At 45.7% G+C, this 12806-nt stretch overlaps 1 protein-coding gene across 1 annotated transcript in view; it reads left to right on the top strand.

The window, feature by feature from the left end:
- LOC138594311 (slit homolog 1 protein-like) overlaps positions 1 to 12314 on the top strand; it is an 84038-nt gene extending 71724 nt beyond the window's left edge. The window contains exons 28-38 of the mRNA XM_069665371.1: positions 157 to 251; positions 1557 to 1696; positions 3141 to 3234; positions 3464 to 3601; positions 5364 to 5592; positions 5674 to 5804; positions 8034 to 8188; positions 8976 to 9187; positions 9628 to 9752; positions 9897 to 10105; positions 11626 to 12314. Of these exons, the coding sequence (XP_069521472.1) occupies positions 157 to 251; positions 1557 to 1696; positions 3141 to 3234; positions 3464 to 3601; positions 5364 to 5592; positions 5674 to 5804; positions 8034 to 8188; positions 8976 to 9187; positions 9628 to 9752; positions 9897 to 10105; positions 11626 to 11888 (1791 nt within the window). The 3' untranslated portion in view covers positions 11889 to 12314. The remainder of the gene's footprint in view (positions 1 to 156; positions 252 to 1556; positions 1697 to 3140; positions 3235 to 3463; positions 3602 to 5363; positions 5593 to 5673; positions 5805 to 8033; positions 8189 to 8975; positions 9188 to 9627; positions 9753 to 9896; positions 10106 to 11625) is intronic.
- Positions 12315 to 12806: the final 492 nt, after the last annotated feature.

Below are 12806 nucleotides of genomic sequence, written 5' to 3'. Positions count from 1 at the left end.
TAAACCCTCAGCTGAATGTGTGTGCGTGTCAGTTATTATTTTTGCCCACATCTGTCTCCGATAATCTCATCAAATTACTCTGCTGTTGACCCGATCTAATGTCGAATGCCTCTCAAAAATATGCTCTGTCTTTAATGTGTGTGCGTGATATTTCAGGGTAAACACTGCGAGACTCCTGTGGATGCTTGTGTCAGTAATCCCTGCACCAACGGAGGGTTCTGCCTCAGTGACGAACAGACCAGAGGGTTCAGGTAACGAGTCCTACAGCGTACTAAATCTGATGACCCTTAAACTAACCTTCAGCTCTAGGAAACACATTTAATACAGCCATTTTTTGTTGCATCAGCAGGTCGTTTAAATGATTAAATCTTCCTGCCAGACTTCTCTCTGTTTCTGCAGCTTTGTTATTCTTTCTAGAAGCCTTTTAGCTCGTTAGCAGAGCGGTAGCTTCGGAGCGAGACACTTCTGCAAGCTTGTTAGTGCAGATAGTTTTAGTCGACGACAACTCAAAACATTTTAGTCCAGTTGTAGTCAATAAAAAGTCGTCACAGTTTACATTTAGTCAAAACTAGGGATGTAACGATACCTCGCAATGCAGTTAAAAATCGATACCTATAAGTGGTGAGTCAAATCGATACTATTTTTTAAACAGCAGAGGGCGCTGTCTGCTTTTGGCTTCTCTTGTTTGACGTCATCACGTCCTTTGCGCCTGTCGCTGAATAGAGGAGTAAATAAATAGTTTAACCGTCGCAATTGTGATGTGCACCTGTGCAACTGGTTTTCTGCGACTTACCACCAGGAAAAATCTGATATCACTTTTGTGCAGCCGTGCATCTGTAGCTGTGTCCCAATCCAGGGGCTGCATCCTGTTTTGTCTCCTTCATGTAAACTTTTAGCACGCGATGCTGCTGCTGTCACACACTGTCGGCTACGTTACGCTTTCAGGGCTTTTCAGTTACGCCAGGCAGCTTTTCAGAGAATGTATTCCCGTTATCAGCGACACCTCGCCTGGTGTTGGTTAACGCTGTGGCCGCAGAGTGTCCCCTTGTGGTGGCTGCAGCACACACGCTATGAGGCTGTGTGTGTCGACAGGAAGTAGGAGACTTAAGCCTTTGTTTCCAAAAGTCACCAGCTCCTCACGCTGATTAAACATACATTTGAACGCCGTTAGAAACAGCAGACGAAATGCCGTATAAATAACACGACTGCAGCCCACAGGTCTGTTTGTATTTATAAAGAAACGAGTCGCTCCACCTGAGCTCTCTCTACTTTTATGCGGGTGTCTGAGCTGGTGGCCCAAGAGTGGTAAACGTAGGGAGGGGGATTTATTTTGTTTGAAGATAACAGATAAAATCTGTACAGCACCATTTCTCTCTCTTTACTCTTCTTCTTGTGTAATATCTGGTTTCCTTACCTTGGATAATCTAGCCTCGACTCTTTCCAGCCAGCTGACACGTTTGCATATTAACATGTTCTTTCTGTTATAGTTTAGTTATTATTGTCTTATCAACCTCGTAGCTCTAAACGAGTCTGTTTGTGTCCCTTTGTCTGTTTAGTTGTGCGTGTGCGTTTGGTTTCCACGGCACATTCTGCGAGGTGAACGTGGACGACTGTCAGGATCACGGCTGTGAGAACGGCGCCACCTGTGTGGACGGAGTGGGCAACTACACCTGCTTGTGTCCTCCAAACTACACAGGTACATTATGAGTCCGGTTACAGCTTGGAATTGTCTCACTTTACTTTCTCCTTTACCTTAAAATTCCATTATTTTTAAACCTGAAACATATTTTGTTTTTGATAACTATGTGTGAAGAACTGTTTTGAAATCGCTCCAGTAGATCACTTAAGTGGACAGCTGTGGAACAGGCTGGAGTGGCTGTAGCGTAATCCCTGAAAGCAAAAGCCCGAGATCAGAATACGTCCACTAAAAGTTCTCGTTTTTGCCACTGAGCCCCGAGACTGTTATTTGAAGTGTCTGACAACGTTACAACAAACTGCCCTTTGCTCCGCTCCTGCTTAAGTCTGCACATGACTCATCTTGAACATTTGGTGCCACTTCATCAGTGTATTTGTACATTAACTTCTCTGTACACTGTAATGGCACATTAACACCTTGAATCACTGTATCTGCACGTTAACAACCTAAACACTGTAATTGCACATTTACAACAGTGAAGACTGCATGTTACTTTAACTCCTCCACCTCTCTGTAATGTTTGTTTACATTTAAGTGATGTTAGTTTTATATTTAGATTTACTTGAGCTGGTTTACTTTTCAGATATATTTAGATACATGTTTATATGTTAGAGTCATATAGTTGAGGTTATTATTTATTATTACTGGAAGTATATATTCCTACGTCTCGTGTTCGGGTTATTTTTACTGTGTATTTATTTTCTATCTTATACTATACTATTCTTATTATCTATCTATCTATCTATCTATCTATCTATCCCCATCCATCCATCCATCCACATCCATCTACCCACCCATCCATCCCCCCAACCCACCCACCCATCCACCTATCCATCCATCGGTCCACACACCCATCCATCCATCCATCCATCCATCCTAGAAAGGATCCCTACAGAGATAGATCTTTTTGTGATAGAGTAAAATGTTATTTTCACACTACAAACAGCCGTTACATGGCTTTATTCAAAGCCACCAGCCTCCATTGACAAAAACGTTAATTTCTCCTTGCAGGACTCGGCCTACTGCTGCCTCCCATCGGTTAGTTAGTTTGTGTTGTTGTGTTTCTTTGCTGTTTCAAATGCTTAGTTTGGATCAAACTCAATATTTGCTTCACACACAAGAACACAAAAAGACGATACGTTTGAGGGAGCAGCAGACCAGCACCTCCTGTGTTCTGCAAGGTAAAAATGCAGTTTTTGTCAATGGAGTCTGGTGGATTCGAAGAGAGTGATGTCACATCTGTTTCTGGTTTGAAAATAGCATTTTACTCTGTCACAAAAAGGTCTCTCTCTGTGTTGTCAATTACTAAGAAGAACAATCTGAGCCTGTCAGTGGCAGAAACAAGAACTTTTACTTTTACTGGATATAATTTGGCTGGACGAACGATCTGGTCTAAAAGTAGTTTGCTGCGACTTGACCCATCCCTCTCTCCCCTTGTTGTCAGGTCTGTTATGTGAGGAAGAAGAGGACGTGTGTGCTCCAGGTAGAAACCCCTGTCAGCATCAGTCCACCTGCATCAGCACTACTACAGGCCCCAGGTGACAACAAACACACACACACACACACACATACACACACTTTATCACTGCCGGGCTCAGCAAAGTTTCAGATCCCTCATGAGATTAAAAACACAAACACACGTAGACAAACACATACAAAGGTAAAATGTTGCTGACGTGTGTGTTGACTCCCCAAAATCCTTCACCATGTGTCATGTAGAAAATGTGTGTGTGTGTGTGTGTGTGTGTGTGTGTGTGTGTGTTTCAGGTGTGTGTGTATTCCCGGCTGGGTGGGGCCAGACTGCGGCATAGATTATAATGAATGTGTGGACCATCGCTGTCAGAGCGGAGCTCAGTGTGTCGACCATCTGGACGGCTACAGCTGCGTCTGTCCGCAGGGATACAGGTACAGAGAACACTGGGAAAACTGGGAATACTGGGAACACAGGGGATACTGGAGATACAAGGGAAACTGAAGACTGTGGGGAGTCAGGGAACATGAACAGAAGACTTGTACTTATTTGGACTTTTGTCTTGTAAATCCCCAAAATATTAACGAGTAATCAAGTATTTTGAACCTCGGCCCTGTTCTGACGTATTCTTGGGTCTAAGTGACTAAACTATGTCCACTAAACGTTTTGGTTTTTGCCAGTAACAAGTTCAGATTGTTGTAGGACAACATCTCAGAAAGGATCCCTGCAGAGATAAGCCTTTATTTGGAAGTTCGATCCTTCTTTCGAACCAGAATCTGCTACTAAATCGCTCTTTTTAAAGCCACCAGACTCCATTTAATCATTTAGTCATTTTACCTTGCAGGACACAGGAAGTTGCGTAGACTGTATAAGTAGTGGACGTAGCCATCGTGACGTCACCCATTGGTTTCTTGACTGTGTAAATAAAGCTGAAATATGGCCGCCGATGCCGCCGCCTGAAGGGACCACATCTGGATGAGATTCCTCCTGCAGAGGAGCTAGTGGTTAAAAAATGCCAAGTTATCAAAGCTAGCAAAGATGCAGTAACTCGCGAATGAGCTAGTTTAACTTCCCCAGGAGGAGATTCTGCATGTGGTGACTGATTGCAGGTGTTTATTTATCAGACTACAGAAGAAGCAGACTCGCCACTCGCTTGCCCGGTGAGATAGCGGCGAGCCGACACGTAACGGGGAACGTAAAATAACCGGTCTCTTCATCACTACGGGCCGCTGTAATCTCTCCAGGGAAAAGCCAACAACTCCTGACTCCTATTTACTGGCTGACGATAAATAAATGTTTGCTAAAGACTTAACAGGTATACAGTATACCTGCTACTTAGTGCTAAAAATATACATATAAAAAAATTAAATTAAACTCCCATTTAACTCACTGAAAGCTAGAGCTCAGACTTTATGCATGGCCATAAAGGTTCCATAAATCCCACAGAGAGAGAGACAGATTATTTACAACACAAACAGGTGAAGTTAAGTTCAGTGTCTGTGTGTCTGTGTTGACGTCTAGTAGACAGCCAGCAGCATCCACCTGTCACTCAAGTGACCATGCCCCTATAATTTAAGGCTTAATATAATTAAAACAGGTTATCTTGAACAATAATACACAACACTGTTTATTGTACCAGGCTGTTAACATTTATTTGAAATGCACATTTTCCCACCTGCTGCAATATTATTTCTTGTTTTCTGAAGCCTCCAGTGGCCACTCGAGGAACTGCAGTTTTTTGCACTTTTTCATCACCAGAGGTTGCAGCTTGGACGTTGCATGTTAACCACTGCATCTTTCAGTTCCTTAGTTAGTGCTAATCAGTAACGTTGGCCTTTTAAGTGGTTAGCCTGGATCCAGTATAATATAAGTGTAACACACCATGACACAATAATCTAGACCAGTAAATCCCTTGTTCTGCCAGGTGAAATTGACGTTTTTTTCAATGGAGTCTGGTGGCTTTTTAAGTGAGATTTGAAGCTCCCTCTGGGGTTCAGAAAAGCATCTTCCTCTGTCTCTGCAGGGATCCTTTCTGTGATGTTGTCACACACTTACAATCTGAGCCTGTCAGGGACAAAACAAGAACTTTTATGATCGTACTTTAATCGGGCGCATTTGCCCCAAAGGATTACATCACAGCTGGTTGTCCCTGTTTTTTGCGGTACATACGAAGCTCTCTCTGTTTTTCCCCTTCAGCGGTGAGTTTTGTGAGGCGGCCCTTCCTCCCCTGTCACCCTGCCAGCTGGCTCAGTGTCAGAACGGCGCCCCCTGCGTGGAGAAGACCGGGGTTGCGGTCTGTCAGTGTCTGCCAGGCTTCGAGGGTCAGAGCTGTGAGAAGCTGCTCAGTGTCAACTTCGTGGACAGAGACTCTTATGTTCAGCTGCAGGACGTGAAGAACTGGCCTCAAGCCAACATCACGCTGCAGGTGAGGACACGCCTTTAGATACATCACGATGTGGGTGACACGTTTAAGATTGATATTAATCAATGGTCATGTGTGTTTCAGGTGTCGACAGCAGAGGATAACGGTATCCTGCTCTATAATGGAGACAACGAGCCAATCGCTGTGGAGCTCCATCAGGGTCACGTCAGGGTCACATACGACCCTGGAAACCAGCCTGCCACTGCTATCTACAGGTATACACACACACACACACATTGGATAAAATATGTCTTTGCAGGGTAAATTTTATGCCAAAGCGCTGACTCTCCTTCTTCTTCACACTGATACTAATGACTGCTATCATGTGTTAGCCTACAATCAAAGCAGGTTTCGAAATATCTATTACTGTAAAATTTGGGACTTTCCTTAAAAATCCTTAAAAATGTGAAAGATCACAACCTTCAGGTCCCTCCCCCTCTCTCTCTCCGCGGCGCTCAGTCCTGCCTCCAAAGCCCTCCCCGCAGAGGAGGCTATAATGCGTGCGCAGGCTTGTAACCACGGCAACTGAAGGAGCCAGATATACAATATGTCAAAACGTGAAATGACAACAACCACAGCCGTTGTATTACACCACCAACACGATCGAAGCAGATACACATCAAACCAGTGGAAATCAGTGTTTTTGCTGTGTACGGTAATCTACAGCTAGTTCTATTTAGCAAAAACAGCAGCGCTTAGTTTGCTAACAGAGACTGTGGAAAAAACAGAGCCGACTAAGCAGTAACACACTGATGTTGAGAACTTTAGCCGTGAGAGCACAGGCACACACAACTATCAGGAGAAAGTCAGAAATGGTAACACTGTCTGGGCACGTCACAGAGATATTTTCAGCCACACCGCCATGAAACAAGCAGCAGCAACGGGAACAAGCTAACATTAGCCCGACTGCAACACCAACGTAACACAGCGTCACAGTAACCGCAGACATCTTAGCAATGTGAAACAAATAGAGCAGAAATGAAGCTGGGGTAATTACCTGTCGAGCAGAACTGTCTAACTCAGCGTGGCTTTTTAATCCTCTCAGGTCCCGCAGCTCTTTCCTCCTCATAAATGCCGCTCCAACGTTTACTCTCATTTAATTTCTGTCTTAGTCCAACTCTTTCTTTTTAGTTTGTTTTTCCTCATTTCCCTTCTTCGGTTTAACGGTCATTGTAGTCTAAACCGTAGTTGGCAGTGGAGGGACGGGCAGTTTATCGTTCCTGGTGGTTGTTTTTAAGCCTTTGTGGACACAAACTGCACACACTGCAGAAATTGAGCTCAACTGTGTGAGCATGCGCGGATGAGTGGTGCTGCGCAGCGTGTGACTGACAGCAGCCTGAGAGACTGCTCGGCTCTGACTGGTTGTTGAGTTTCGGGAGCGTTGGATTCTTACAAATGCCATTAGAAGCAGTAGGAGGAGCCAGAGGAACAGTTTATCTCTCTCATGTGCTACTGCATGTTTAAAGTGACATAAAGTTAGTTTTAATAATGTTAGCTACGACAGCTTTAAGTGTTTGTTGATTTTATCTGAACACCAAGACGAGAAACTGAAGACAACTCGTGCTGAGCCTTGTGATAAGAACTTCACAAAAGTTCAAACTAAGTATGAAGTTAATTATTTTTCTGTCTGAGTGTTCCGCGTGCCGTCTGCTGAACTTGACCATCTCCCCATATTTAACACTACCCACTACACCGCGACTCCAGCCTGCAGCTCCAGGTTTGATTAGAGAGTTCTCATCATCACATATTGAAAGCTGAGTGTTCGTCGAGCTCAGCGATCCACCGGGCTCCCGTCAGGCCCTCAGCAGCCTCTCAGCTCTCTGTAGCCCAGCAACAAAGCTGTGTGTGTGTGTGTGATCTGTGTGGTCGCTCAGAGAGAGTCCTGCAGGGTTTGGGAATGTGGACGGATTAAACAGAGACACGACCAGAGGACACTTGAGGCAGAGAGACCACTTGATCAGGCGTCGAGTGCTTAAATGTTTGGAGGGTTCACTGTTGAGGAGGAGGAGGCTCCAACCAGCCGCCACACACACACGCACACAGTTTGAGGTTATTTTTGTGAGAAGCAGCTGCAGAGAGGCGACTGAGAGCAAATCACCTGGAAAAAAGGAAAAGATGAAGAGATCGGAGGAAGAGACAAGTAGTCCGAAAACTTGAGATGCCCAAAAGAGGAATTCTTCAGTTTAAAAAGGTGTTATAATATGTTATATAACCTTTGTTCCCTGGATTTAACATTCAGTGAGCTCATCAACTCATGCTTGTTGTTTGCTAAAATGTAGAAGACTGAAGGCTGAAGGCAAAGATTACAGAGGGGGAAGAAAAGTAGTTCTATATGTCTGTTAAGGATTGATTCAGCTCTCCATGAAGGACAAAGTATCCAGAATACTGATGTGTGAGGTCCTACGTTGTTCAGTGAATTTGTGTGTCATAATCTCAAATCACAGCACGGAGACGGTGAACGACGGGCAGTTTCACACGGTGGAGCTGGTCACCTTTAATCGGATGGTGAACCTGTCTGTGGACGGAGGAGAGCCGACCACTCTGGACAGTCAGGGCTGGAGCCAAACGGTGACGGGGGACACGCCTCTTTATGTCGGAGGTAAGAGCAGAGAAGCTGAGGGTAAACGCCAACTGCAAATAAACTCCTGCGCACCTGTCCAACTGGCAGAAAATACATTTATTGGCTTCAACATTTCGGTGCTTGACCTCTGTCAGAAATCCGAAACGTTGAAGCAAATAAATGCATTTTCTGCACGTTGGACGGCGTGCGGGAGCTTATTTATGAAACAGAGGTTTGAAACACCAAACTGCAACATCTGAGGATAAAAGTGAAGCCGACACAAAAGTCCCAAAAACTGCAGTTCATCGAATGACCACCTGAGGCTGCCTACAAAAGCGAGTCAGCGCCCACAGAGCCTCATGTCAAAATACATGACTTTAAAGCAGAAAGCAACATGTTGGTCAGCGTCGGCCGACGTCGTCTTGTTGGTATCTGACGCGTCAGCTGTTTTTGTTTTCGCCCCTGTAATATATTTGTCCATTGGCAATGCTGGACTTTTTCTCTCTGTGTGTCTGAATGTGAAATCTGTCATGGAAATCACCAGGGCAACGCGTTTGTGTACTGTGCCACCCGAAATGGAGTCCGGGTTTTCTGACGTCAAAACATACAGTTTCCACCTGCTACATTTTCAGACCGAATAAACCCCCACAGGAGCGGTGACGCCATTTTGAAGGTCTCAAAGTGGTAGTTGTCATCTCGTCTCCCATGTCTACTTCTTATATGCAATGAATAAATAAGAACAGCCCAAAAAGAAACAACAGCCTTTCTGTTCAGAGTGCTAACGTTCTCAAACTGAGCTGAAGCGTTTGACCGTCTGTCTCTGCAGGTATGCCTGAGGAGGTGATGCCCTCCTCTCTGGGTCTCTCCTCTCAGTCGCTCAACACGTCCAGCTTCCACGGCTGCATCAAGAACCTGTACATCAACCACGAGCTGCAGGACTTCACCCGCAGCCACATGAACCCGGGGGTGGTGCCGGGCTGCCAGGCCTGCCGCAAACTCTACTGTCTGCACGGCGTCTGCCAGCCCAACGCTGCAGAGGTGGGAGACAGACAGCAACAGCCTGTCTATGTAACAGTAACAGAACTTAATTGTGAAGCATAAAGAATAAAGCATTATTTGTTTTTATTCTTTGGGTTCATTTCTTCATTGGTTTGTCCGTGAACCTATGAAGACGTAAATATCTGCACTTTCATTGCCGTCCTGTTTATCCTGCCTTAGATGTGAAGAACACTTCAGTGTTATAATATTTTATATGGCACAGCCTCACAAACACATGTGGCACTGAATTTTTCAGAACACTCTCTATTATCTCCATAAATTGTTGCAAATGTAAGAAAACTCTGAGGGACGCAGAATAAAGGAGGCAGAGGAGGAGAAGGTTGAGGATGTGCAACGCATTTTTGCACACAAGTGTTCAGATAGTTTTCTTTTCACAGATGATAGATGAAGTGAAGTAATAAGCATGTTCTTTTCCTCAGGGTCCTCAGTGTCACTGCCAGCCAGGGTGGACCGGACAACACTGTGACCAGCCAATGACAGGCAGCCTTACCGGAGTGGATGCTGTCACCTCGGCAGCCGGTGTCAGCCCGTGTGAAGGCAGCAAGTGAGCGCAGCGTTTAAAAACCTTCCAGACAAATCGAGCTCTTATTTTGAAACTACTTCTTTTCACATAAATACTTTGTGTGTTTATTTGTCCTTCATGTTGAGTGTCTTATCCTCATCCTCGTCTTTGTGTGTGTGAATCCAGGTGTGTGAAGGGTGTGTGTGCGGAGTTGGACGCGCAGACGTACCGCTGCGACTGTGAGGAGGGGTACAGCGGTGCGTTGTGTCACCTGAAGGAGGAGCCGGCGAGGCTCTGTCGGGGTCTGCAGTGTTTGCACGGCGACTGTAAGGAGACAGAGGACGGAGAGCGCTGCGTCTGTGAGGACGGGTTCACCGGAGAGAGCTGTGATATCGGTGAGGAGGGACGACGGATGTTTTAATCTCTAATTTACATATTGAAACCCCACCAGTCATACAATTACAGTCTTTAACTCACAGATCAAAATAGTTTCTTATCCTTGTTTTAGTGAGGAACTTGGCAATATGTGCTAAAAATAAAATCTTATAGGATAAAATCATTTGCGACACCTTGGGATGCACGATATTATCGGCACATTATCCGTATCCACAGGCTGTGGCTTGAAAATATCGGCGATATGTCATCTTTCTGCCGATATTTTTCAACAATAAAACATCGCTTTAAATCTGCCTAAATGCTGATGATTCCCTTAAAAAAGCTTGACGTAATGCCAAGACATTAACTCAGCGCAAGTGTGCGTGCAATGCCTGCACAAAATTATTAACAATACGCAAATGAAGACTAAAAAGACTTAACAACATCAAACACGCCGATGCTAATGTCTGGATCCCACAGGATCCGTGTCCGAAGCGTTCCGTCTGCTCCGCGGTTCTGGACTGTCAGACGGCGCGAGCCCTCGCCCACAGGAAGCGTGTCTGATCCGCAGCGCAGCGGAGCGCTGGCCCAAGCAGCTGGATTCGCGAGATCACAAGATCGCGCAAGAATTGCTAAATCAGGCGATAACATCAACGTTAAACACAGCAACACAAACAACAGTTCCATGGCTGAGTACACTTCTCAATTAAAAGTGTTCTTTTTTCAACATTTCATTGTGCTGTTGTTATGAAAACGGAAAAAAACGGGAGTTCGTACCGGTCTGTTCATGGTGTTTTATTTTGAAATGACCAGATGCTGTATGCTGTATTCGTGTGTGACTTCCTGTTTGGAACGATCAGTTCTACGCGTGCTTGAAGCGGCCTCCGTCAAAAATAGACTGAGACGGAGACTGACCGCGGCGCGTGCTGTGGAATCACGATCATTGATTTGAATGGGCGCGATCGACTCTGGATACGAATACGAAAATGCGCCGGAGACGGATCCTGTGGAATTTGAGGGTAACAGAGAGTAACATAAACATCAGTGCACAACTACCTCACATATTCATGGACGCACACTCGATAAAAAGAGTCCGTCGGCGATCACTGATGTCTCCGTAGTAGGTGCAGTAAACAAGTCCGGGCATGTCTCCCTCACTGCCGTGTTTCGGGGGGATGCATTCAGGTGCGCTCAGAAACGTGAGTGATCAGACACGTGACTTTGTGTACAACGCCTCTTCTGTCAAACGTGCAGAAGGGTGCAAGATGTCTGCGGTATGGCAGTTTTTGGCCGCTCCAATAAGAGCAGGCATGATATCAACTCCTCTACAGGGAGACTCGATGTTCTCTGCTATTAGGTGGAAAAAAAACAAGTGGCGAATATATCGGCATCAAAATCTGCAAAAAGGGTTGGAAAATATCCGCAGAAAATCCGATACCGTGCGTACCGTGACACCACTTCTTATTTTTATCGAGTAGAAAATGTTGACTTGCTCCTGTAACTGCTGAGGCCGGTGCTCTCTTAATCCTTCGTCCCACAGAGTCCCCGTGTCGAGGCGAGCCGGTGAGAGATTACCACCGGCTGCAGCAGGGCACCGTCCTCTGCCAGACGTCCAAGCCGTTCTCCTGGGTGGAATGTCGGGGTCGGTGCCAGGCGGGAACCGAGCCGGGTGTCACCGCCGCTTCCTGCTGCGCCCCTCTGAGGGTCCGACGCCGGAGGCTCACCTTCGAGTGCGACGACGGGACCTCGTTTACGCAGGACGTGGAGAAGCCTGTGGAATGTGGCTGCAAGGAGTGTGTGTAGTGCTGTGGATGAACGGTGCGCACATACACACATGCAGACACACACACATACACACATTAAAACATCACACACACCAAGCTGAAGAGGTACACACACTGTAGGGATTCTTTCACTGATAAACATTTTGATGTTTGTTTCGTGTGTTTCTGCGCACAGACGCAGTTTGTAACATAAGACAGTTCCTCCCTCTCCAAACATGAAATCAACGAGTCAACCTCATCGTCATCTTCCTCCTCCTCTTCACCTGCAGCAGGGGAACCTGCGCACTTACTACCTACCGCCAGCTCCTTTTTATTCCCTGTGTGTTGGAAAGCCTCCGTATGCCTTCTCGTATGTGTTTCTAATGTGTGGCTGGTTAAGTGCTGCTCGTCTTTCACTCACAGCTGCGACAGCGAGCGGCCATTCGTGGCAAGAAATAAAGGTACTAATTTAAACGGACTTAAATGGTTTATGAGTCAAATTTGACATGTAAAAAAAAAAAAACACTCTTTATTCACATTGTAAAGACCTCATACTTCTGAACCGCAGCACCGCGGTCTGTCAGTTTGATGGAGGAGTGAACTGCTGGTGAAATAATAAAAGTATGTTGAAGTATTGTTTGCTGCTGAGGCGACTGCTGTTTCTCTGATAGGCTGAGGGTTAAAGCTGGAAGCAGCGACAGCAGGTGTGAGGTGTACAGATTTGGTGAAGCAGGCTTTAGATTAGCACAACGTGTTGTGGACACGAGGAAACATGCTGATGAGAGGAATTTGTGAATACAGCTTTCAGGCCGGAGATATACTTGTGTGCTTTTGTGTGCGCATGATGGCTGCCCCGCGTTTCCTGCGTCTGTTTGGAGCGTCGCCTGTCCTCAAAAATGAACGCTACGCAGGCCGAAGATGCAGTCTGCACATGAGCAGTAGGGGCAGTGTAGAGGCA

The sequence above is a fragment of the Semicossyphus pulcher genome, unplaced genomic scaffold (assembly GCF_022749685.1).
Source record: "Semicossyphus pulcher isolate SPU_LCO1_2020_fin unplaced genomic scaffold, fSemPul1.0.p SCAF_17, whole genome shotgun sequence".
In the NCBI taxonomy this organism is placed as follows: domain Eukaryota; kingdom Metazoa; phylum Chordata; class Actinopteri; order Labriformes; family Labridae; genus Semicossyphus; species Semicossyphus pulcher.
The sequence above is the reverse complement of the archived record's forward strand: the minus strand, read 5'-3'. Positions and strand labels throughout refer to the sequence as shown.